We start from the raw sequence: 27,434 nt of genomic DNA on the forward strand, positions 1-27,434 counted from the left end.
CCGTCCCTCCGCCTCCCGCCACCCGCCCGCGGCCTCCGTGGCGGCGAAAGAGCCCCGGGGCCGCCGGTGGACGTTGCGCGCTGCGGCGGAGCGGGGGAGGCAGAGGCGAGGGGAGAGAGGCAGCGAGGCGACGTCGCTCGGGGCCTCCGGCCGGCGGGAGGCGCGGGGAGCCCGGCTGCAGGTAGCGCCGCTTCGTTCTCCTGGTTCAGAGGCGCGGGAGGCCCCGGCCGCGTACTGATGCGGCCGGGCGGGCGGCGCAACAGCGTTTTATCCAGGCGTAACCCAAATGAAATGAAGAAAAGAAAAAGCAATGTTCAGCAGCTGAAGAACTTGTAAAATTGTGACAGTGTGTGAAAAGCAGGATAGAATTAAATCAGGAGGAACGAGATAAGTTTTAGGAAGGCCACGGCGAGGAAGCTTTCCCTGGCGTCTCCCCGTGAGCTCTGCCGGGGGCCGAGCCGCCTCCCCGGCGCGTTACCAGGCCACCTCGCACCCGGCGGCGATTGCTCTGACCAGGCAGCTCCGTTGCCCGCAGAGTACGGTCTGAAGAAACTCAGTATTCCCCGAGTTTCCGTACTCCCTGAGTTTAACCTGTTGCTATTCTGTTTGAGCTACACCGCGTTTAAACTAGGCATGGAAAAACGTCACAGATTATACTGCAGAGAGCAACGCTGTGTTTGCAGGAAGCTGATTGCCTGCTGGACTGATTCAGTGCAAACACCAGCCGTGACCGTGTCAAAGAGTCTCACCTGACGTATTTTTGGACTGGTTTAATTGTGTCCAAGTACACAGCTTTTGATTTTACAATACTTTCTTTTCTTTTTTTACAGCATAATAGTAGTAAGTTAGAATAATTTTCTCTTCCAAATTTTGCAATGCATCAGCTGTGTTATTAAAGCGAGGTACAGTTAACAGTAAAGTACGAGGCTAGCTATGTTTTCCCCTGCGTACACTGTCATTCCAAAGACCACGTTACAGTTTCTCCAGGGGACCTCAAACAGCAAGTGCAAGAAGTGCAGATGCACCAGTTCAACACACAAAAATGACGGGGCGCTTTCTCAGACATTCGAGCATACCAGATCATTAGGCTCAGACACACTTAGATCAATGCTGTTTTTGGATTTCTTTTTGGTGAGCTTTGCCCCAGGTTTCAGGTACTTTTCCTTGCTGTGAATGACCTGGATGTATTGGTCATTGCCGCTGTTCTGCGGATCGCTGCTGGATTCAATGGAAACAGAATCAGATTCTGTTAGAGATTGTTCCAGCTTCTGCTTTGACTTAGGTTTCACACGTTGCTCAGGATAGTGCTGGTCAACTTCAACATTTTTCAGGTGTACTTTTTTGTAAGCATATGGGGGCCTATCCAGGTCCAGCTCAAAACCATCATCCCAGGATTTGTAATGCACTTTGGCTATATCCTTGCCCATAAGAACGTGGCCATCAGCATGTTCCCCAATGTAAAATCGGGGTGCTGGGCGAAGATCGGACAGTGAGCGGGGGCGATGGGTTCTGCTCATCAAGTCTCTCCTGAGATCCTCTTCATCGTCCTCCTCTTCACTGGGATGGGGGGAATACATCCGGTGTGGTGTTCGAACCACATATCTTCTGACATTGCGTGGATACAACTCAATAATATCTCCCGCTTCGTCCATTCTGAAGTGCTTTGGGAGTCGTGAAGTAGAACGGAGCAACTTTTTGCGGGACTCATGTTCGTTAACAAGAAAATATCTGGTAGCATGTGGTCTACGTCCCACAAAAACAGGAGCTCCTGCCCCAAGAGCATCTGGATTCACTTGTCGAATACCTTTTCTAAAGAGAGGCTCAGAGTGAACATCTTCAACATGCTTTTTGAAAGTCACTGGTGTGTAGGGCTTTGTTTTACAAAGATCACCTGCACTCCCATGCACAACGCTTGGGTACCTTTAGGAAAAAACAAAACAAAAAAAAGGAAATATAAAAAGACTTATTTATCAGTATAATTAAAACAGATATAAGAAATGTATTGCTCTGGAAGTCAAACACTAGACCATAAGAGTGGGGATTGTGGAATCTCCATTGTTCACACTTTTTAGGAATAGTTAGAGAAACATATGCTAGAAATTAGGAGATACTCTTCTCCTTTCCTGGGAAATGGCAACAGACTATTGACCTCTCAAGGTACGTTCCAGATCTGTTTTCTTATGATGGTAAGAACTGTGTAAAAATGCTCTTAATTGATCACTAGAAAAAAACAGGTAGCTGGTGCTTTAGCACCAGTCAGCTGTCTGAACCAACCCGTCGAAAACACGTCATCCTACAGCTAGACCTCCAAAGACATTCTGCACAAATTCCTTAACTGTTTCTGTATTTGTCTTGTTCATGAAAACAGTAACCCCCACAAACTATTTTCTTTACATGCCAGAAGGGCAGCTTAATATTTGCCTTTGTTTTAGAGGTGTGAGTGAACTCCATCAACTAAATCATTTCAAAAGTCTTATAATCCACTCTGGCAACTGAATTAAGGGAGAAATGAGACAGTGCTGTTACCAGCAACCTGAGTAGTAGTAATAAGTGAATCTGCTTTTAAAAAATTCCTCAGTTGTTGTGCTGCAGACAGAGTTAGTCTGAATGTACAGACTGTACATTCTGTAAATAAACACAGGTATGTCACACAGCTACTGGAAAAAATGCCATTTCAAAATCAAAAGAGTCTTGCCTGTTTGTGATGTGGTCGCTCCTTGGTTTCTGTACGCTTGGTACTGAGGGAGCTGGCGTTAAAGAGGTTGAAGTTGTTGGAGTTGTGTTGACAGGTCTTGCTGCATCAGCTGAGGGCACAGTTTGGGCAACAGACTGGGAAATGGTTTGTATTCTGGTGCTTTTGCTCACAGGAGATTCGAAGTTCAAGACACTGCCATTTTTTCGGGGGGTTGAGGACCGAACTGAGGACTCTTGACTAATAATATCACTTTCTTGCTCTGGTCTCTTGTCATTCCCATCCAGATTCTGGATTCTGGCTAGAAAACAGGAATTATTACAGGAACTCTCCAGGGCTCTAAATTTAGAAGCTGCTGTGTATATGCACTGGCTCAAATTCACCCTTCAGTCAAGGGACCCAGTGTTGACAGAGCCCCACAGAGTTCAACAAGAGAAGCACTTGTGTCGTACTGGGAGACACGGTTATAAAGGGGTGGACTGGCAGACTGCAGTACATAGCAGACAGAAGGTCCTCATAACATTGGGGTATATAGAGAAAACACTAAAAATTGCACTGTAGGTGTCCAAAATGAGCAAGAAACAAACATTTCTTTTTAAGAGCACAGTTTTAGTTTATATTAGACACGATTACCCGTATGAAGGTGGCCAGATTCGGGAAACTGACCCCAGTGACAGCATGCTGGTCACAGCCTAAAGCTGAATTTGATTTCTTTTACAAAGAAAATCCAACTAAGAAACATATCTCATTGTCCTTAGTTGTCTCTCCTGATCAGTATGTTGCTACACATCAAGTATTTCATCATTTATATCTCTGCTGGGTTAAGTTTTTTCATAAGGGTGTCAGTAACATTAAGGTCCAGCTATAAGGTTACTGAATCATGGCTTGCCCCTTCTCTTTGGGCTAGCAAATTTTTACTTGTTCCTTGTTTGGAATAGTTTCACTGGCAGGGATTAGAAAGACTGCCTCCTTCTCCCCACCTTCCCCTGCTATTTCATTGCTAAACTCTGAGAAGTGAAACGGATGGTTTCACGTGCCCTCAGGCATAGTAGACAGTTAAGCCTGAAACCTTTTCACCGCACAGGAAGTGTTTGACCCACTCAGGTCAAAGAACAGGAGCCATTCCCTTCTCCCATCTTCTGCCTACTACCCTATGTATTTTGTGCAAGATCTGAACGATCACAGAATGCCTACCAGCTCCTGCTCACGAGGTGATAAAAGCAGGAAAATACCAAGTCTGTGGATCCCAATGGAATTTAGGTGTAAACTACACGCCTTGTGTGTAGTTTACGCCTAAACACTGCCAAGGTTAAGTCAAGATGAGCTCAAAAACCATCTAAAAGGAGGACTCTACAGGAAATACAGATTTTAAAATGTAGTTGAATTTACCTGTGTGTATGAGAAATCAAAATGATTTTGTGTCTAAATGCTTTATTAATAGTGGTATTTCTAAAGCTCACCAACTTACCTGCTGCCATTTGAACCACCTTTTTCTTATCTTCAGTTCTTTCCTAAAATACATACATGAGAATGAAAACCAGTAGATTACTACAGATTAGAAAGCAAGCCCACTACTGTGTAAGGATGATAAATACAGGATTGATTTTACATTGTGAAACACAAAGTGACTTTAGAGATTTAATTAAGGCTAGTACTTTTGTGAAGACCCACCAACTTGTATGCAAAAAAAACCCCATTGTACTTACTGTTTGAATCTTCATTCTCAGTTGATTGTTGGTGAATTTTAATGATCTTGCAATGCTTTGCAAGTAATAAATTAGCATGCTAGAAGGAAAACACAGAGCTGAATATAAGTCACATCAAATATGCCTGAGAGTTTTTTCTTGAAGGGTTATAGGTCAACAAAATGGTACATAGGCTCAGTTGCTTTCTAGCATTTCCTTTGTACTATGATCACAGCCCTTTTTCAAGCAAGCATACATGGAAGTTTAAAAATAAGTGACACTGAAAACTTATTTTTTAACAGCAATTCCAATTGTACTTTTTTTTTCTTTCTTTTTTGGCAGATTGTTTCATCATGCTGGCAACCCTGCCCGTTCCCAGTCTTTGTTTAAATTCTGGTAACAGAAAAAACAACCTTTTGATATATTTTCTCCTCTTTCCAGTCCAAGGTTACTGAACAGAGATGCTAAAACCAGAGCTGAGTTTGCACATTCATACCAGTGTCATTTTGTTGACTTGGTTGGAATAACACCTTATTTACAGTGGCAGAGCTGAGATCAGATCTGGCCTGACATAATGGATTACACTGGCTTTCAGATTGAGTAAAGAAGTTTCATAAACTAGACTGTGATACCACAAACATTTACATACGTGCTTAGCCATCATTCTGAGGCAGTCAGCAGATCTATTTGAATGTGTAAATATGTGTTTTTACATGGCTGGGACTTCAGAGGAAAAAGTTACAAATAGGAAGCATTGCTTGGGTCTTTCTGATTTGTGTAAAAAATTAGGCTGGTGGGGCAAATTCTGCATTGGTCTGTAGTTTATGGGAAAAAATGATATAGAGGTACATGTAAAACATGATACTTCATAGAAGCAAAGTGAATTTCAAACAGCTCAAAAGTAAATATTAATTACCAGCTGTGAACAATTATTTAGAGATGGGAGTAAGCAAGGACTTCCACTGGAAAGTCTGCAGGAAGCTATATTACATTAACACTTAAGAACAGACCTTCATAATTGATTTATCTTGTCAGGAATAAGGATGACTGGGTAGCCTCTTTAAATGATAGACTGAATCTGTACTCAGTCCTAAACTGAATGAATGACCATGAGGAAATGGAAAATTAATTTCTGAGGAGCTCTTGGGAAGGAAAAGGGATCTTAAAACTTCGCGGAACCAACAGCACTGTAAGAATTGACATGATACAATGAACTTCCTTTAACACAGTACCCCAGAAAGAGAAATTACTTTTGAAAATGTGATGATCTCATTCCCGTCTGATCCCTACAGCATACATTCAATAAATTTTTTTCAGATATGCCTAATAAAATCACAATAATGCAGTGTTTGTTCCTTAGTATTAACATTTGACTCTCTAGAGATAAGCCCAGGATTAATACAACAAGGTTAACTTTGCTATGAAAATCAAAGTACTTACAATAGAAGTAGCAGTGCAGGGAGGACAACCACAGGACTGCTGATATATGTAATCACTGTGTTGAACCATGCAGGAAAATCGTTTTGAATCGTTTCTGAAACAATATCATATATTTTTTCTTGTCCACTACAAGAGGGGGAAAAATGATAATAAAATTAAGTTGTAGCAAATCCATGTAAGTCAAATTTATAGCAATGTTGCACTGAACAAACAAAAAGTTTCATCCAAGACCACTTTGGAACAATATAATCAAAAGAAAAAAAAATATATAAGCTACTTGTTTCATTATTTACTTTTTAACAAGTTTTCAAAAGTGCAAAAACATTGACCAGCCTTGGCAGTGCTTGAATTGAAACACCTCACGTTCACAAGACAGTGATATGCGGTAGATTGCTTGGTGGCACGTTACATTATGTAAACATACAATAATTGAACTATGCATGTAATCCAAAATGTCTAGCCTCATTCAGGACTTTCACATATTCAGCTAATTAATTCTTGAACTGGAAAACACTGACAACACAAAAACACAGTCCCTTCTATAAACTTTTATTTATTGGTAATTTGGGTATTATTGAATTTGATGCATTTATTGAGAAAGGGAGAAATAAAATTTTTGCAGTTTTAATTAGTCCATAACAACTTACCTGAAGGGACCACAGTTTAAAGATGGCTTATATCGAGCAATAGCAAAAATTGTTGGTAACATGCATAAGAACAACATGAACAGCAACATAGCCAAGTAGAAATTATTGGATCTGCAGGAAGACATAACATTTTTCAGATTATACTAATCAGAGAGAAAAACAGAGGCAACATGAAGGATAAGTCTGTGTCTACCTAACAAGTTCAAGATCTATGTTTCTGAAAGATCAAAATCATTCTGTTATGGTTAGAAAGTCCATACAGAGCCGCTATGAGCAGACTCTTAATGATCAAAATTTTATTTGCACTGCTTTCCAGATGTCACTGCTACAGCCAGAAAACTATTTATAGTACCATTCTGTAAAAACTAAGCTTACCTCCCAATTCTGCTGGGGGGAGGAGAAAAAGGTGGCAGAACTTGATTCATCTTCAAAACATGTTAAAAATAACTGATGCTTAAGATTTAAAGAAACCCTCAATTATTTACATTTTGATGAAAGAATGAAGATGCTTATCACCATCAAATTAAAATGGGGAATTCTGTTTTGTTAAAGGACAAGATACTTCATAGTTTTCAAAGACAGAAACATCAAGAAATGGGACTTGCAGACATTTACACATGTAGCTTATTCCACTTGATCAGACTTGTCTGGAAATGGAGCATTTGTGTTAGGCTGGATTTACTGGTGTAGGAATATTCCCTGATGTATTTTCAGTTTTATTTCTATTCACCACCAAAACTGTGGCCATAAAAATCCTTCTGATGGTATTGGTTAATTGCCTCAGAGAAGCGACACAATCCCTGATGAGTCCTTCTACTCTGGATACTGTCCAGCAAAATTCATACCTTGACTTTTTGCAGTGAATGTCTACCAAGTTTTTCAGTAGAGTCACAAGCCAACCTCAGGCAATTCAGGTCCCTTTATGTTACTTGTGTATATCCCTTTAACCACCCTACTTTATAACCGTACAACTCTCCAGTTTCTCAGTAACTCTTTTTTTCTTCACAGACTTTTATTGTCAAGATTACTGTCAAATTTGCTTCTCAATTTTCAGCACTAAGATCTCCTCTCATTTTGGTTCTATACACAGAAGTCATTTCTATTGTCTGCATTTGATTTATTCTTTATTTGGACTAACCGGGATGCTCTGAAAACCTGCTGATGTGGTACATTACATGTTAACACAGCCCAGCTCCTCAGGTACATGAGTCCAATCAGTTTGAGAACATTGAATGCAGGTAAGCAAGGTGAAAAGAAGGCTCCCATCCTAGAAGAATAATGTCATTTCAGTGCTCAGTGTTGCCAGAAGCAATTTTGGTAGCAAAAACATATACTAAGCAGTTAGTCAACGGCTCACTTTATCAACAATCTCTTAATACAATAAAGTATAAAAGGCTGCTGTACTAATAGCCTATTTGGATAGGTTTCATTGGGAATTACCACATTGACTTGGTAATCAACCAACAAAGGACAAGAAAAATCGCTTATAGATTGCATACCAGATCATTCCTTGGTTGTAGACCAAATGCAGTACATTCTCTGCAATTTTGAATTCTCCATATTCCGGCTACAAGAAATATAGTGTAGGTGGAATTAATCTTTTTTTTCAGATCATCTATTAGAAACATTTGACTGAATCAGTTTGCAAAACAGCATATAGCCTGAAATCTCCAGAGTAAATACTAGCCCTGGGCAGGCAGTGAGAACACAGTAAAACTTACTCTGTTGCCTGGAATTAAAAAAAATAATTCCTTTCTAGTTTACTTCACTTGTTTAGTTAAGGACGAAGAGGACAGAGCTCAGGCTTTCATGCCAACAGCTGCTTGCTAACCAAGTATGACCGTGATTTTTTTAAAGGGCTACATGCCTTTACTTATTGCTTCTTGGAGCAATAAGGATACATTACCCTACATTATGGATAGTTGTTATGGCTACAGAAAAGAGGATGTGGGGAACAACCGATGCCCTCTATTTGTAAAAGGCCCACAAATTACTTGTCTTTGACTGTGGGACTGCACCGACTGCACCATGATCTTATTTTGGAAAAGAAGTTTTTACACCATGGCCATGGGAGTAGCTTTGGGAAAAACATCTGACCTCAACATTTACCCAGCATCCTCCAGTTTATACCCAGTTTACACAGCATGAGCTGTGCCTTTATAGATACGTGCTACCAAGAAACTATTAATGTGCCAAAAGGCTTTAAGGATGTTCAGTACTAAGGGAATAAGCCTACCCAGTCTCATCATCTTAATTTGTTAAAATTAAAGCATGTACTTACAAATTTGCTTTCTAGATCCCAACACCAACAATCACTTAAATATCGGACAAAGAGTCCACGGAAAAAATCAATTAGCAAGATGCTCGCGACTGTGAAAATCATGTCGATAATTGACAGCTTCAGCATTTCCTGAAACACAGATTGTTCCAACATACTGAGTCATTCTCAAAACAAATGGACATGCATACCTCTCTGTATGATTTATTTTGCATTTGTATTTGCATTTTGTATTTTGGCTCAAGCTTAGTATTCTGATGAAATGGTGATTTGAATATATAAATATATTTTCTTTTAGCTTTTCTTGAGGTCAGATTTTTTTTTATTTACTTGTCTTTATTCTAGCAAAGAGAAAAAAATGTAATCAGATTTTCAGTGCCTCTTCTACTGCTTGCAGCAATAAATCTCTGGTCATAGCTGTTTCAAGCTTTCTTTTTAATTGCCTTTCTGAAAATTTATCTAGATAAACTGAAATGTTTTGTGTATTCTGTTGTACCCAAGCCCCTTATTGGACTGGCTGTTGTAATGCGCACTTGCTAAGTGTTTCATGCTGAGAAATGGTTACTCCTCATACAAAACCAAAACTCAATGGCACTGGGATCACCAAGCCATAGGAGATCTGCATAGTGCTAAGATTTGCAATTGATTTGAGTTATGCCATATTTAACAGTTTTAAAAACATAACAATTAAATCAAAAACATATTTCCAAACATCTCCAGCCCATCCAGAAAAAAAAAGAACACCAGTTATAAAAAATTCCTGGCTACCTAAATACAATGTGGATGGTTTCTACCCCAAGGACCAAGTGAGTTTCAGTGAGTGATGCCTGTGAAGAGGGAGAAGGGCATAGAAGAATAGAAATCAGCCCAATAAACCTAGGAGGGGACTTTTGCCCCAGATGATCAAACAGCCTGCAGAACAAGACCTTTATCTTTTTTCACTCTGGAACAAGGAGCTAAGCAAGCAGAGACATACTGACATCATTATCTCCTGTCTAGGCCACTAGATTAAGTGCAGCACTGATACTTGGAGACCAAAGCACATTGGGATCAAATGACATATTTCATATTTTGTGTGGTTAAAGATTCTCTATGTATGTTTTAATGTGACTGCTAGCTGCTCAAAGTAAAGGCCACAAGTAATGTTTGTTTCACATGCAGGGAAACAAAAAGTGTCATATTAAGTCTGCAGGTTTTCTGCAACTGTGGGCACACGAGTACATGGCGCTACCACCCAACTGGCTCCATTCCTGTGGACTGACAGTAGTTGGAAACCTTTTGTTGTCCCTTTGCTGTCTGAAGAAGTGGGAGAAGACTCAATTCTCTTCTGATTTACAAAGGCAGAATGAATAGAGAATGCAGAAATACAACACAGTGACCAAGTGCACAGTCTTATGGATAGCATTCACATCTATCCAAGCAGAGTTTGAATCTGCACAGGACTGAATTTTAAAAAGATATTAATAGGGTTCTTGTTACTGTTTATACATTTTTGTAGTCATGTTTCTATGCATGAGTTCAATCGGATGCATCCTATTAAAAATGGGACCTATATCCATATCATGCATCTGTAGAAATCTGCCTGTGCAGAGCTGAAAACAGAGACCAAAGCATGGGAAAAGGACATCTGTACAACAGTAAACACATTGTAGATACTGAACAAAAAGAAAGCTCACATCTGTGACTATATCACTCTGCATAATCAGCTAAAAGTCTGAAATTTGCATAAAGAAAACTTCTGAAATAGAACTCAGCACAACATGATTTTAACTTACAGTCAAACATGGATCGGGAATAAATTGATGAGACAATAAAACAGTAACATACTTGACCAACATACGTCTCCCAGCACTGATCCTGTGGATTTTGAGTATTATAGTCAAAGAAAACTGTTTTGTTAACCAGTGAGTCAGAAACTGTCAAGTTTTGGGTGCGACTGTCTTCCAGTGTTACAGTGCTGTTTCTCTTAATTTGTACATCAGGAATAGTTGTAGATAAATTCTTTTCTTCAGGAAGAGTTTTGGTTGGTAAGTAGGTGGTAGAATTACTTGCATCATAGTTAACTTCAGAGTCCTGAAAGAATAAATGTCTTGAAAGTGAAATTTTCAACTGTCCTTTCTGACTTCATACTTACAATACATGCAGATGTTCATGCCTTCTAAAATGCACACAAATGCATTTCTGCAAGTATTTTCAAGCAGCAATTAGGTAACTGTCAAGTAGCTGCCAAAGTACAGATTCAGGTGAAATTCATAAGGACAATATTGTAAGTTGATTTTAGGTAGCTGGAAACATTTGGCCTAACGTGGTGGCCATTTTTTTTTTTAAAGTAGCTAGGCAATGCAGAGGAAATCTGTTTATTTAAACTATACACCAGCAATCAAGTGGATCCAATTATCCTAAAAAAATTACAAATATTTGTAAATGAACATTACAGACTAAACTTGACTTTACTAACAAACTAATGTGTTTTAACGCTTTGATTTCAGAGTTTTACATCTGACTTCACGTGTTCTACAATAAAAGAAACTCTATCTATAAAGCTGACTAGTTTTACAGGTCATAAAACATCAAGCGACACTTACAGTGACACTCATACTGTCCACTTTATCCAGGAGAGCAATGATTAAACTGTAGAGGTTTCCCAGATACAGAACGAGAACCCTGAGAACAAGAATGAGGTATTGGTTGTCAGCATTATTATCCCACCGGCTTCTTACACATTCTCTCTTTTGGCTGAAATAAACCACACGACCAAACACCTCTCCTCTTCCTCCCGTGCTCCCCACATTGTTTCTACACTGTATATTATTCCCCGTACCTGGCAAGCTGAAAACGAAGAGTGGTCCTTGGATGATACATCTCTAAAGCTGCCACAAGTTCAAAAGCAGAGGGTGCAATCATTGTAATTAGGGACACAACAACGCTTACCTACAGAACACAAAGACACAGCATTTTTGTAGCTTTCCATGTAGATCTGTGGTGCCTCTTGGTGAATGCTGATTGAAACACTACCGATGCGTATGCTTTGGTGATTGCTGTTCTTGGAGAACATGCTTTAGAAAGTTATTATTGACATTAGTAATAACAGTAAATGAGATCCAAAATTATAGATCTGGAATACTCTTCAGGAGTCTTTACTCCAGACAGTTATATGCTAGCTTTAAAGTTATTACTTTATTAATTAAAATAAAAACTTAAAATGCAGGAAATTGGAAGACAGCATCTTTAGCTGAACAGTCCTCCATATCCCATTCGCTTCTTGTTCTCAGTATCCACTCCTTCCTCTGAAGGGAAATACTCACAGATCATTCTGTATCCTCCAGCTGAAATCAATGGCTACTGTCAAAGCTGATGCCATTCCTAACAATTTTTTCTAACCCCTTGGCCTAGTGTCCCTCAGCTCAATTGTGGGCACAAAAGTAGATTTGTAAGTGACAGAAGAGAGTTTATGCTTTGTCCTCACCAAATCAGGGCCACCTAGAAGTGCAGTCCCTGTGCAACGAGGAACTGCTGCATCCCCCTGCCCGCTTCGGCTCTGCTAGCATCGTGCTGCAGCACAGAAGCAGCAAGCATGCAAAGGGAAATCCATGTAACCACAGCTCTGCCGTCTCGTTCCTCATTCTCCTGACAACTGTCTTGTGACTACACCTCAGTGCACCCTATTGCTATAGAGAGCCCTAAGACAATAATCCTACGTCTAACACAGAGGTGTCATACACAAAACACTGTACCTCATTTTTTTCCCAAAGAGTCAATTCCTTTTTGGTGCGCTCTAGCCTTTGGGATCGATCCACAACAAAGTAAATGATGTAAATACTTCCAGCAAGAGAGAGAAGCACAAGGATGTTTGCAATAATCCTTAAGCTTATCGTCACAGCCCTGGAAAAGAATCACACGGCCAATGCAGTTGGTTGTCTTATGGCACCAGGGTTTTTTTTCTAACATGATTTTTAGAAGTATGAAACAAGCACATTAGCACTGCTATCTGCATTGAAACAGTGCTTTAGAAAGTATCTCTGATCTTATATACATACAGGTTTTTGCTTTTCTTCTTTTCCTGCTCTTCCAATATAGCTTCCTTGAAAGAAACACAGCATTATCATTTTAATAGCATTCAACAAAAATAACATACATATCCCTCACACAAGCTACCAAGTATACTAATAAAAGTCTTCACATCCTGGAGGTGCCAGGATAAAAATACCTCTCTGTCCTGTGCATCTTGTTAGAAAGGCTAATTGAGCTTAAGCAATGAAGAAGAAACAAAGACACAGTAATTGAATACTTGTGCACTTTAGTCTCTGTTGTCTCTTGCTGTGTTGGTTACGTCCTGCTAACATGTGTTATCTCATTTGCTTTAACCAAGTACCTCCAAAGATTTACGCTACCGGATCTTTTTGCAGGATGTGCCTGTGGAATTCATATGACAGTAATGTAATACAGAATTGTCAAAAGTCATCCTTGGCCATTGAAATAACTAAAACTCCCAGCTTATTACAGTTTGAACCATTTGGCCCCAAACTTCCAGAATAAATTGCTTTGGAGGAAAAACATATCTGTTTTTAAAATCTAAGTGGAAAACATCTGTATTTAATGCAACTTCTTCATATTGATAGAGCTGTAATATGTACCTGGACCATTTGTTATGTAGAGATAAAATAAATGAATGCTTTTACATTTTAAAAATATTCTTGATTCCACTATTTAATGAAATTGCATCATAGGCAAATTTATTTCAATGGGTCTAACTTCTTTTCCCACTTACAATGGCATGAAAAACACTTCATGAAATACAATGTCCTTCTCGGGACAGAACATGACAGAATGAAATGGAATGACAGTGTCGTCAAGAAGTCACATCAGAGGATGTCCTATCTCAATCTTAATTTTTGTCTTCAGTATAAATGGGAAATCTGGATTCAACGTGTGATATGACTGCGACACCACAGAGATGTGATATCAGCCCTCTCCTAGGCAAACAGATCCAGAAATGAGTACTGAGAAACAATAGGAAATGTAGGGGAATGAGAGGAAAAGCACATTTAATTTACAAATCAACAAACAAATCAAAATAATTTGTAGGTCAGTTGCTCACCCTAATGCTATTAACTATTGCAGCAGCTTTGCTCTCTGCAGCCTCGGGGTTTCCTATTAAATAGTCCCAAGCACAGAACAGTCTCCAGCAGAAAGTGTAATTTTCATCAGAGGCACTTGCTAAACTCATTCTCGAGTTCTTTGCCATTCTGTAAAAGAGAACAAATATTCACCGTTGTCAATGTGTGAAGATGCATATGAAGAAAATCAGTGGTTTGGTTCATAGCTTTCAAATGTTTACATCTTTAAAACTACCAAAAATTTGTGGCAACTAGTGTCATTCTCAGCAGTTTTCTGAAGAAAGTAAAAGCGGGGTGAGGTTCAGAGAATGAACCAGCTTCAACTTCACTTATGTTCTAGTTCAGAAATGACTGACTTTGGAAGAGCAGTTTGATGACATTTGCATTCTTTATAGCTGACAAATAAAGCAAATTAAGTCCACAGCTCTAGTGAGGTTTAATATATTTCAATTTTAAGATCGCCAGGTAGGATCCAGCTAGAAGATACTATAACATAAGATCACTATTACTGTGATTATGCATTAGTCTGGCAAAGCTAGTGATCATGCACAAGATCTGCTTGTTTTTTTTATATTGCTTTCATCTCAAAATATATGTTATTGTCAAACAGAAACACAGTGCCATTTTACAGACCTTGGGGGGTTAAAAAAAAAAAAAAAAAGGCCTATTCAGCTTAGGTAGACAAGAATGCAGAATATTGCAAAGCATAAGAAATGTAATGAAGATTAATAGCTTATGAAAGAAAGGGCATCCAAAAGAACAATGTTAAAAGAGGAACAGCAAGCAGGCAAGCAAAGAGTCAGTGGGCTGTGTCAGACAGAGAAGAGCTAATCACATCCCCAAAAACTGCAGATGTGCAGACCAGTCTCAAACATACCAGTGACCCTAGGCCCAAACTAGCAGATAGAATAAAAACAAATGAAAGGGAAGGATCAGTTTGGAAATGGATACAGGTATTGAGCAATGCTAAAAATCACCCTGGACTGCACTGTGTCAGATAAATAGTTATCAAGAGAGGAAGGGAAAGTGAAAGGAGGAAGGATAGCGTGACCCTGCCCCACTGCAGGCATTGCATGTTCCTAGATTTATGGTCAGCACTGGCAGGCTTGCTCGCTCTCCTGCAAAACTCCTGCTCCCGGCTCTTAAACAGCAAAGGCAACGAGCTCGCGTTTGAACGGGATGCCACATACCAGCTCAAATGATGCCAAGCTATTACATGTATGACAGCATTTTTATATTTGTATTTCAATAAATGGGAATAATAACGCTGAAAGCATTACATTTAAAATCTAAATCCCTTTCATAATAATATTTATACCAGGAAAGAGGAAAATAGAAAACACTTCAGTGAGAGTCAGACCTTATTCTGCAAAAACACAAAGGGCACAGACCTGCCGAAGCCCCATGCATGGTGTACTACTGCCCTCCTTTTAGAGATACTGAAGAGAGAGAGAATATAGATGACAGCAAGATAAAGAGCAAGCTAGAATTAAACTCAATCTGCCTCCCTGATATTAGCAGACTTGAACAGGTTAATTGAACTATGGGGAATAAATACAGAGGAAATGGGATAAGTATTAACATTAACAATTGTCTGTACATAAAAGCTTGTGAACAGCAATACATGGAAATCTTACTTTTTTAAGAGAATGATAAAGCTGTAAGCGAACACTGCCATTCCAACAAGGAAGTAAGCAAGAGGCAGCCGGTACCCAGCTTTCCCAATCTTCCTGTCACGACCATAGTAGCCGTAAAACAAAACAGAGTACTGGAGGTAGCCCTGCAAAGACCAGAGTCCGTAAATATGAGCACCAACCCCTGGCTACGACAGAACACGGACAACAAAACAATAAAGAGTGGTTTTAGCCTTGCCCCTAGTGACCAGATGGTGTCCAGATCTTGAGCAGATGCAATATGCTCCTTGGGAATGGTCTTGCTGACTGTGCTGCCAAACGGTGCTCCGGCCAGTAGCTGAGAAGAAGGGACAAGGTCTTAGAAGCTGAGTGGAGACTGTCTGACCACACCGGCTGCACAGCAGAACATGCAGAGAGCTGCCTGCATGGGTGACACTATGAGGATAGCAAGTATTTTGGTCATTCATTGTCCTAAGCTAGAAACTTCATGAGAAACACTGCATTCAATTTTGACTAAACCAGCTGGCTTTTTGCCGCCTGAGCTCTACCTTTCAGGTAATTGAGTGATCTGTGGACATCTTAGAGATGGCTGAAAAATGACGACAGAGGTCAACTTAATTAACAAAATCTGTTTAAAAGTTAACTGTTCATTTTAATTTACCATTTTTAAATTAAATATGTTTGATTTCAAAATGGTATATCAAGATTAAATCTACTTTTACTTACAATAGTAAAAAAAAAAAAAAGATAAAAAATACCTTTTTTTGAGGACCTTTTTTAAATTTAGCCAATGAGAAGAAAAAACAGATATTCACATGTTTCTGACAACATCATTAAAGCACTGGTTAGGTTAGGTAAGACAGTATTTATAAATCATTTGTTATGTTAACATACCTTCCTATCTGCTCTATTCTATCCTGGGGCAAGATAGAGCAGTATGTAGAGTGGGGTTTATCTCCTTAAGATTCTGAAGGTTAACCAACTAATCTAACCTAATCTTCTCACTTAGGTCAATGGGGAAAGCTGGGTTCCTTCAAAGGCCAGTCAGCAACATTTTCAGACACCAAGCTTAAGATGGAATGAGCTGTCTTTTGGAGGTGTTTATCTGTTGTTGTGGACTAGAGAAGAAGTGTAGATGGTAAGTTTAAGTCATTTTTCATAAATTTCAGATGTCTACTGTATTAGATACACTCTTAGATTTGTAATTCACAATTTCTTGTTAACAAATGGCCTTATCTGGATGCAACTAAACAAAGTTGGGGCTGTTCAGAAATTCAAGAACTGATTTCTAATGAACAAAAACCTGATTCTGGAGAAAGAGAGATGTTATGTTTCTCTGCCTTTAAGTGACAATAGCAGGACTTGAGCACACTTGAGCATACCTACTGCAGCTTTTAGGATTTGGTTCTCCATTTTAGCAATCAGATATAAAAAAATATTCCGTAAAAGCATTAGTACTTCATTGACAAAATGTCATCTCTAACACTAAAAGCAAGATTCTCTTATCCTTTGGCAGAAATAACTCTTGACAGTGGAGTTTATTTTAAATAATTCATTTTAAATTGTGCCTTTAAAACTGATACATGCCTTTAAGCGTAGCATTTGCTTAATTCAGAAAGGAAAGTGCAACAGTGCAGCATTCCTTCGTAAATATTAACGATGGGTTCTTACCTCTGGTAAGACTACAAATGCTCCTGTCATTATGGTAAGTACGATATTGATTCCAAACAGCCATCTCAAGAAGATGAAGTAAGAGGCCACTCCAGACCCAAAATGACCTTAAACCACAAAAAAAAGTTATCTGAGCTACAAGTGTAAAAAAGCGGTATCATTTATTCATGAAGCATTATTTGAAGAGTAAAAAGAAAAGAAACACCCGCCCCATTCATGCAGGGCAAACAGCTAGGTAGAAAAAAACGTTATTGTGTCAAAGAGAAAATATATTTGCAACAAACTTTGGTAGGAAGTCTGATAATCCCCAGCAGTATTTACACAGGAAGCAGTTATGTTGGGTGATGTCAAGCATCCATCTTCATTTGCTGTTGAAGCACGGAGGTATGACCTGACTGCTGATATGACATTAAGGGCTGCTCTAAATACTTCAAAGACTCTAGGGCTGACAAGGCAGGTTCCATGTCACACTCGAGACTGGGCATACGTGGGCTTGGCCCAAGGATACAGTCCCGTGGACTGTGATAAGCTATACCCAAATCTTCCTCTATTTTCAGAAGCACAGAGGGACAAATTTGATTTTTTAAAAGTTACCCCACACTACAGTCATAACTGAGAATTGTGCAATGCCTAAGGAACCAGGAAAAGTAGAAAAAACAAGCTTTTGAATGAAAATGATGACATTGATGAAAGTTTGCATTTAATTTCTCTTCCAAATATTACATAATTCAGTAAATTCAAACATAAACTGTAAGACTCATAATTTCAGCAAGTGCTTTACTCTTCAATACATTCAGTCTTTATACTTACTCTCTATTTTCTTTATTCTCATTTCCCAAGGAATGAATATCACCACAAAATTATATGCAAGTCGAATAAACTTCCTCCAAAGCTGAGAAAAAAAAGCAGAGAAATAAGAGGTGTGTTACTTCTGCATGAGAAAAGATAAGTCAAAAATGCATCAGAGCATTTTGCTCATGCCTCTTTCATCTGGGGTCAGAAAGCATATTACAAACATTAATTACTAAGGTCTCACAGCACGCCTGTGAGGTAAGATGGGTAAAACCAACCACAGCATAGTTCAGAAACATGCAAAACATGGGAGGGCACAGGAGTCCCTGACTGTGCTTACCAGGAAAATGCCAAAAAATATGAGACACAGAGAGGCCTTTACACACCTCCGAGGGTAAAGACAAGAGCCCTCAATCTACCTGTTTGACACACGCAGGGTCATGAGGAACCCACAGAAGGAAGCAGACAGGCACTGTTCCCCTATCACCTCCTCAATGGATCAGGGCCACAGGGGAGAGGAGCCATAGAGAAAGCCCAAACAGCAACTCCAGGCAGCAGAAGCAGCCAAAGTGGGGGTATTTCACAGACTTTAGCAGGTGACTTGGTTCACTGCAGTTCTCTCTTCTGGCCCTTCCTTCCTCATCCTTCAGAGACACTTCATTAGATGACTTTTATTTTAACTTTACCTTTTAGCTTCCCTTCCTATCCTTTGCCCCATATCTCCTCCTCTGTTGTCCCGTCACTCCATTGGCCTTTGTTTTAATTTTAATCTAAGTCTACCATCTAATCCTAAACGGAGCCACTTTCTCTGCAAGATGAATGGAATAAATGTGAGTTAGCTGCCATTAGCCTTGGACTCTGCTTGTGCCCAGGATATCCCCTTCCCCATGCTGCCAGATCCATCTTGGTTGCAAGATGCCTGGAGAAGGGCCATGCACCGCTCCGCCTGCACACTGCTGAGCACGCAGAGCCCCATCTGTCTTTGGCCACCGGATAGCTTAGTAACTGTGGCATAATTATGGCTCAGACACATTTGTTTGGTGTGTCTTTCATTTAGTAGCAGCAGAAAATGCAGTAGAGAATGTAAATGCTTTGCAAAACAGTGGAAGTTTTAATCTATCACCTGCACGTAAAGAATGAGTGAATGAATGCTCCATGGAGTCCCATTACAGAGAGCCAGGCACGGCGCTCTCACACCAAACCCCACCTGCAGAACAATCCGAGCAACAAACCCAGGCAAAATTTCACAAAACAACTCAAAGCAACATAGACCCTTTGCAAAGGAAATGAGAAAGAGGTGAGTGACTAGATCTCAGAGTAAAAAGAGGCATTTTTAAGCAAAAACAGCCAAGACAGAATTTGAGAGCAGATGGATTTATGAGCACAGGTCCTCCTTGAGAAGAACTGTGTAGAATGTTTCCTATATTTAGATTAAGCCAGTACTAATCACAGCCTCTATATAATTTGTGAAGGAATCCCACCGCACTAAACAAACTGGATTTCTAGGACAAAAAAATGAACACACAGCTAGCTTCACATTTAAGAGAAGCATAACCTCAAGAGAAAGAACGAGCTTTCATATTCAGCAGCAACAAATTCAGCTACTATAATTCCCAAGTCTGTATATTACGATTTACACCTGCAGAAAACTTGTGGTTATATTTTGCAAAGTCTTCATTCAACTTCTATTTTGTGCATGCCCGAAGAAAAGCATCTGCCTACATACTGTGGGGTATGCATATGGGAGGAGAAACACAAAACTCCATGTGTAAAATTGAGTCCACTTTTTCATTTGTTGAATGAATCTACAATAGCAACAGGAAAATAATATTTGTATATCATATTCATTTTACAGTATCTTTCATAGTACAGCCAGATGTTTTAAAAACCCAAACAAACTGTATTTTAGTCAGCAGCAGTGTCAATATTATATCATGAAATCTAATCTCTTGAAACCAAAGAGAAGTAAATCACATTTTAATTAATGAATACATCATCATTCTCTTTGGCCAAAGTTAATCCATTTTTTATGGTGACACAAGGATTTTAGATTAGGATTTGAAGTATTTTAATTAAAATTTGATTGAATTGAATTAAAATTTGATTTAATTAATTTTTTTAATTAAAATTGAAGTACTTTAATTAAAAAAAAGATGCTGTGAATTGCATGAGAATTGCTAGGATTGCTACTTTCATTTGAAAATGGGGTTCACAATGCTGAGAAAGGAATCAAGCTGCAGGTTGTGCAGCAGATATATAGATTATACAGAATTGTCCATGTCAGTAGAAGTAGCATTAGTTAAAATAATTATATAGCTATTATCTCTTTTCCTGCCTACTGTGTATCTGAACAAAAAGGAAAATTCACAATAGACAAAAAGAAGCTTTTAACTGCTTTTTCCCCCCTCTACGGAGTTCTTGAGTTGGAGATCAGGATTTTATAGAAAACACACTTCTGCATATGAAATATGCAGATGACCATTAATATAGAAAAGAGATGTAATTTAAGAAAAAAACAGACATACCTCTGCACCAGCTGCTTGATACCCTCTTGTTCTAGTGAGTCTTCCTTCATACTTCAGCACAATCTCTTTAGCTTGTCTGCACAAGAAGGTGGAACTTGGTTTTACATTGATCATACTACTCTGAGCCCCTAATTCTACACAAGTAGCAACTAGCAAGGCTGCCAAATGCTGTGAAATACTGACATAGGTTGTCTAACCATAAACTCCTGAATCAGGCAAAATTATTTTAAGAGGTTTTTACTATCATTTCAAAAGTAACAAGAGCTTTGTCTGAGAAAACTCAACATTCAAATCTTTTACTGCAGGGAGAGTTCTCTATTATTTTTTTCTCTGTCCTTTCAATTAATGTCTCTTTCTTTTAAAATGGCACAACCTAAATGAGTAAAATTAAAAAGGTTCCCATTAGAGACTGGTTAATCTTATGTGGATATCAACCCCTCTTCTGCAAATACAGTGTGGAGCTGTTGCAAGACATAGAGAAGCATATTCAGCCGATCCTACTTCTGGTCATAATCAGTCTTTGACCTCAGGAGAAGGTGGATGGGGGTTATTGGAAGCTCATCAATAAAAAATCATACAGGAGCAGGAAGGTAGCAAGTCACAGATTTTGCATAAGAGAGAGAAACTCTCTCTTTGCTTCCCAAGACAAAACAAGGACTACTGCTGGTGTATTTTCCTCATGACTAAAATGCCATTCTAGTATCAGACAGGGTTAAGAGAAAGATGCCAGGTGAAGAGGAAAAAATAAAGCAAGCCCCAAATAGCCAACCAGTGCAGTGTGGCATACAGACTACGCCAGTCGGGCCAGGGAAAGGCCTGGCACAACTCAGACAGGCAGCCCAAAGAGAGATGGGCACCCCCACACACTCTGCATTGTGAATCCGGCGTTGTTAATGTAATAACTGCAGTTTTAAACGGTGAGACATGACAGTACTACACTGAATGTACCTTTTAAACCAACAAATGTGGAGTATTTACTGCCATTTGCAATACCTGAAAATTACAGACCACTTTCTATTCTCTCATTCCGTAAAGCCTCCCTGTTGTCACATACAGTCACCTTGAAAGTGGCAGACTTTTGCCTCATGGGACAGAGGGAAACAATTTAGCTCCAAAACGTATCACTGAGCATTACGCACAGAATGCACAGTCTTTCCTTAGGCCTCTGAACAGCAGACACACTGCTTATTAGTTAAAGAGCAAAAGGGTGACTTCATGCCGGGACGTGTTCAGAACTGCTTCATCCTGCAAACTTCCCATCCTGGGGCTCCTGCCTTCAGGCAGCTCTCTGTCTCCTAGGAGTGTCCTCACAGTGTAATTTCCTAGCAGTTCTTAATCGTTTCTGTGCTCACCCTGTTCCAGCTTGGACGGAAATACTTCTGAGGCTGGAAACACTGCCCTGATCCGTGGGCCTGAAAGCTTTCATACAGACTCCGTTACCTGAGCGCCCTCAGTTTCTGCCTCATTGGCCATGGCCTGCAGCGGATGTTGGACATAATCTCCTTCTGGTACTGTATGTTTTGAAAGATCTGCTCTGGGTCGTGACTGTCAGCCTTTTCTTCGCCATTATCGTTGTCCGAGTTACTGAGCAGCCCAGCACACACCACATGGGAGGAAAAACACAGGACAAATCATTCTGATTCAGATCCCCAGCAAACTGTAGACTTGCACATGATCCATTTATTAGAACAATGTAACAGCGATGAGCTAGGGAACTTACGGAATCTTCTTGTTTTACAGTTGGTGAATAACTGGGATGATTTCCCCCTCTCTGCAATGTAACTCTCCCCGCTGCCCTTGCTGCTCAGTCATAAATTATCCATGTTTCCCACTAGGAATCCAAATCTTTCCACTCCCAGCATTTCAAATCAAACAGCTCGTACATCATGCTATCAGGACACTTTATATATTTTTCTGGAACAAAGTGTTGTCTAAACATTTCCAGCAAGAGCACTTAACATGCATTTATTTTGCCATTTGTTGTTGATCTTTTACTTTGATAGTAACAATGATAAAGTATTTCCTTGTTAAAATGGGGGGAATATGCTAATATGCTTAGAACGCCCCGGCCTTTTGTTACCTTTCCCTATGGAGAAGGGGCAGAAGCGTGGGACCCCCAGGTCACCAAGAATTACACATCCCTGCAAAAAGATTCATGCCTCTCTAAGCAGATTTCTGTGGATGATTATTAAATCATCTTTTCTGACATTGTCACCACATCTGTGGTGACAGCTCTCATTCCATGTTTGAAACAAGGTATCGCGTGTAAAGCAGCAGCAATATTCATTCTTGTAGGGGACTGTGTCTAAAAATCTGTGTCAGTTGAGTTTCCCCTCTGAATAAAACAAACAGAACTGCAAAATACTGCAACAGCAATATCAGCTAGTAAGTTTTCTAATTGCATGGCCATATATTTGATGGGAAAGTTCCCTGCAATTTTGCTGAAAAAAAAAGCAGCACCCTTTTAATGACTTAGAAATAAGTCATAATCTAAGCCACACTTTGTAAGAACATCTGAAGAATATACATAGTCAGACCACAAATCCATCTGTCCATTATTTTGTCTCTGACCCTTGGGCATACTGGACATTCACAGGAAATACATAATAAGCAGGACAACAATAGAGGGGTTTTTTTTTACCCTGCTCTATCCTGAACTCATTTGAGTTACACTGGAGAAGTTTGTGGTACACTATTGAACATGACTTTTGTGAAAATAAAACAGAGGTTTAAAATAAATCTGAATACAGAAAAAGACTTTCATTTTTCTCATACTCCTCTTCCTCTTGCTAGGCTGTTTAAACGAAAGACAAAAGACAAAATCCCACTTTCTGGCTAGACCAGGAAGATTTGCCCTTCAAGCAGAAGAGAGGAAGCTCTCTCACCTGTGGGGTGGCTCCTGGTAGGTGTAGATGCTGGCGCGCCGCTTCACCGTTCGATACTTTTTGCAGGACTTTGCACTTTTCACTGCAGCAGAGCCCGTTACTGCTGCCATGGTGGTAGCTGCTGCCCGCGCTGGGCGAAACTCTGTCACGCTGGAAGGAGGCCGTTAGCTCACCGGTCGGATGCCTCACAAGCAAACGTTACTAAGGGGAGAGCAGAGACGGGCTGCCGAGCCCTGCGAAGCAGAAGGCGGCTGCCGCCGCTGCCCGGTGCTCAGCGCGGCCGTGCGTGCGCGCGCGCGTGCCTTAAAGCGGCAGCGCGCAGCAGCCCCGCGAAGGCGTCGGGGTGCTTTTAAACGAGCTGCCCAACGTGAGGTAGGAAACACAGCCCAGTGGTGGGGCAGCTGCAGTCCTAAATTAAAAGCCGGGTTTGAAGAATGTGATGTCATTTTCCCACATGACTTACAGATCCTTTCCTGGTGGATGACCTCCACAGGACCTGGGGGCTGCTCCTTTCCTGGGCTGAGGCCCCAGCTTCTCAGCAGGAGCGACATTCATTATACCTAGATTTATGTCTTCTGGAGGTATCAAAATACCTGATATTCAGACAAGTACAGGTTACCAAGCAATTCACTTTTTCTGGATAGCTGCAGTATCTTAATTATGCTCAGTTCCATCAATTAACTGCATCATTTTTAAAAGTTTATGATAAACATTTTCTAGATTTTTGATAATGGCGATTCCGAGATCAAAAAACGCCGGAAAACATTACTGTCTGATGCTTACCCATTTCTTGAGCTCTACTATTTAACTAATTTTATTAAAAAATTAATAGCTACTAAATGTATATCTACCAGACAGAAAATCACTTTAAAAGATCTCTGTCTCACCTCCTGTATGTCCTGGGCCATGTTTTGGCACTTTTATGCCTCCCTTCCCATCTGCAAATAATGATAACATTTCTACATTTCACAAAAATGGCATGAAATATATCACAAATTTTAAAGCACTCAGAGCAGTATCATGCCCCTGTACTATTGCATCATTAACTATCCTCAGATGGGCTAATTCACTAAAAATATTCATGTGCATTCTAAAACTGATAGTTAAATCCCAGTTTTCAGTTTCAGAGGTGTCATAACCAAAATACAGTAGTAGTAACCTTTACTTATTTTAAAAGTAATCCATATAATCCAAGATTAACTACCAGGCAACTGACACACTGTACTTGCCCGTGGTCGTATTTCCCCAGTGGAGAGTCCCCTGCCACAGTTCCTCTAGCCAGCTCCAACACTTCCTCTCCCATCAGCATCTCTGGGATACTGCTACTGGATTGTCAGGACAGAATAGACTGCTCCAAACTTTGCTAGGGCCAGGGCAGCTGAAAAACACGTTGCATGGTCAAGTGATTTTCCAGAGCCTTTTCTCCATCGTAGATGTTGTGGGTATACTGGGTGACATTATTAAAGCAGAGCACAACTGAGACCAAGAAAACTTGATATGAATAGTTTCTGTTGCCATAATTTGACTCTTACAACATGGAAGAAAAAGGAAGAGTTTATAGAGAGTTTTCACTTGTTCCTAACTTGGTATTTTCTCTCCTTAATAGCTCTGGGCACAATGCGGCACTGGTTTCAGTTGCATAAATCAATGGTCTGTGGTAGTTAACTTTTATTTGCAGCCTCTGACAAGAGAGAACATTAAGTTCTCTCTGCTAGATTTCCTGCAGAGAATAGCACAGGCTGCTTTTTCCTTCTGCTCTGAACAAATCTAAAATACTGCTGCTTGCTGAGAAATTTTTACTTTTCCATGATCATGGTTATGTTCATTGTGCTGTATTTACTTAATCAAATAGCTAAAGGGCTAAGTTGTCACAAGCCTCATTATTTACTGCCTGAGTTGAGTTACTTGCATGGTTTTACAGTTCTGAAGCAAGTCCATTTGGTTTAATTCACTCCACACTTTTTAGGTGACAAGGAAGGACCAGGTTAGATAAAAAAGATTCTGCATTTCCAAAATGTAGCCAGTAGAAAAGCCCAGTGCCCGAGGTGCCCCATCTTGTTTCAAGCTTCCACAAAGTGGAAGAGCCACAGAAGAGTAAAGAAATATCCCTATTCAGAATTCAGTTTAAAAAAAAAAAAAAGCAACTGCATTCTGCACTACCCCTTTCATTTCTCCTTTTGCCACATGTGCGTGACTTCTAAACCTAGTGAAAACCATTGGTGGAAACACAATTTAGCCATATTCTACTTACTACGTGGGGTTTTCCATGATCTGAATTCACTGGTCCCAACTCCATCCTGAACATCTACTGTACATACCTCCTTTAACTACACTGGAGACTAGGGGGTGTGAACTCCAATTTCCAGCTTCCCAAGAAGGATGGACCAAATAATTTTACTTTTTCCATGCTGTGCTTTTTAATTTTTCATAGCAAAGTCTGTAAAATAGAGGCCATTAGAGCTTTGGCATATCGAGCTATCTGTACCATACTCAAATCCACCAGCCTGTTTGGCTTCTAATTCACAGAAGAAGCCATCCTCCCTGTGTGTCAGAACAGTCATCAAATGAAAGCAAACAGCCAAGAACAACAGATATTGGCCCAGAAACACGTCTCCATTGAAAAGCTTATCACCTCTTTCCAGCTGGAAAAACAAACAGAGGAACTATTCTGAATGCCAGAAAAGCCCCTTAAAGCTTTGGTGCTCAGAGTACTGCAAACGCCCACATCACCACTTTTTTGTCCTCTTGCATGATATGCTTTCAATTTTTTAATTTAAAAGCACTAAAAGGTCAGTTCAAATATATTTCTTCAGTTGTAGTTAGTTATTTGCCTTTGCATCTTGGCCAGTGGGGGCCAGATTCTGCTGCCTTTGCTCATGAGATTTACTGCCTCGCTTTTTAGACCAACCTACTAAAAGCCATCAGTTTGCTTCTTATTCCAGTTATGTTTACTCACTGCTCTCATTTATAAAATTTAAATATTTCCTATAGGCACATTATTTTAAGCAATGAGGAGTGGCAGCCTAGCATCTACATGGCTCTGTGTGGCCCTGTGTTGTACAGGGATAATATTCTGGGCCACAAGGACAGTGCAGCTTTGCACCCATGTAACAAGCCTGTCTCATCAGGGCTAATTAACTGTGCTAACATGCTTTTAGTTTTTTATGATCAACTCCAGTTGTTTGGCAGAATATTCACTGTTAAGGTATAGACAAGCCCTATGAAACTATCAGTGCACCTAAAGTTCATTAGGAATTTAAATCACACACATTTCTGTAAAACTGAAGATTTCAAGCTAATGGAGACATCTAGAAGAAACTGGAACTGCCCAAGTCCCACCTTTCCCTGGACTCCCAGATCCCTTAATTTTCATTTGAGGGAACCATGCTGGAGAAGTTAAGGTTTAATATTATTGGTATTCCTAAGGATTACTACATTTCACAGATAATGCAGTGTACTTTTATATGCTGGTAATGATATGGTACAACGCTACCAAAAACATTAGAATGTTAACTTTAATGATTTACATAGATTTAATTAGTTAATATTTTCTAAGTTGTCAACAGGGAAGATATTAATTTCCTTTCCTTTTTGTTAGAAAAAAGGCCTAAAGCCTTAACTTAAAGGAGACGATTTAAACTTGACATTTAAATAGTTCTAATACTGCCAGTGTTGGAATCACTCATGTAAGTTACTACCAAAGGCTAAAAGCACAATGAGCACCAAGAGAGTCATGAATTCCAAGGCCATCTGACAGGAGGATGCAGAGTGCTTTTTAAGAGAAAATAGAAAGCTCTTCAAGAGCTTCTCCCCGAAGCTGGTGGCATCCTCCCGTTGCCCACGACCCCTGTGAGGACCTTTTCAAAGAACCCTAGCGTTCACCCAGAGCACAAAGAGCTTTTTGGTTTTGCTTTTCAACTCAGCAAGCAGTTTAGCAAGCAGAACACCCAGCTGCCCATTTCAATACGGTGCGTTGAATCCAGAAACACACTGGGGTTTGTTTTACTCTGAATGAATACTACAGTGGATATAGATTTGATTTCAATTGCCATCAACTGGATGTCAAAC

At 39.8% G+C, this 27,434-nt stretch overlaps 1 protein-coding gene across 1 annotated transcript; it reads right to left on the bottom strand.

The window, feature by feature from the left end:
- TMC3 (transmembrane channel like 3) lies at positions 1-23,476 on the bottom strand. Its single transcript, XM_013957252.2, has 22 exons — positions 23,367-23,476; positions 21,922-22,065; positions 20,482-20,557; positions 17,975-18,056; positions 17,165-17,271; positions 15,732-15,830; positions 15,497-15,639; positions 13,841-13,988; positions 12,780-12,823; positions 12,477-12,624; positions 11,564-11,673; positions 11,328-11,406; positions 10,570-10,815; positions 8,746-8,874; positions 7,964-8,031; positions 7,603-7,731; positions 6,465-6,575; positions 5,818-5,943; positions 4,399-4,477; positions 4,161-4,203; positions 2,696-2,993; positions 1-1,920 (listed from the first exon to the last, which is right to left on the bottom strand). Exons 1-22 carry the CDS (start codon positions 23,474-23,476, stop codon positions 1,059-1,061), a joined length of 3,381 nt encoding a protein of 1,126 aa, XP_013812706.1. The 3' UTR covers positions 1-1,058.
- Between the last annotated feature and the right edge of the window lie 3,958 nt (positions 23,477-27,434).

The sequence above is a fragment of the Apteryx mantelli genome, chromosome 15, assembly GCF_036417845.1.
Source record: "Apteryx mantelli isolate bAptMan1 chromosome 15, bAptMan1.hap1, whole genome shotgun sequence".
NCBI lineage: Eukaryota > Metazoa > Chordata > Aves > Apterygiformes > Apterygidae > Apteryx > Apteryx mantelli.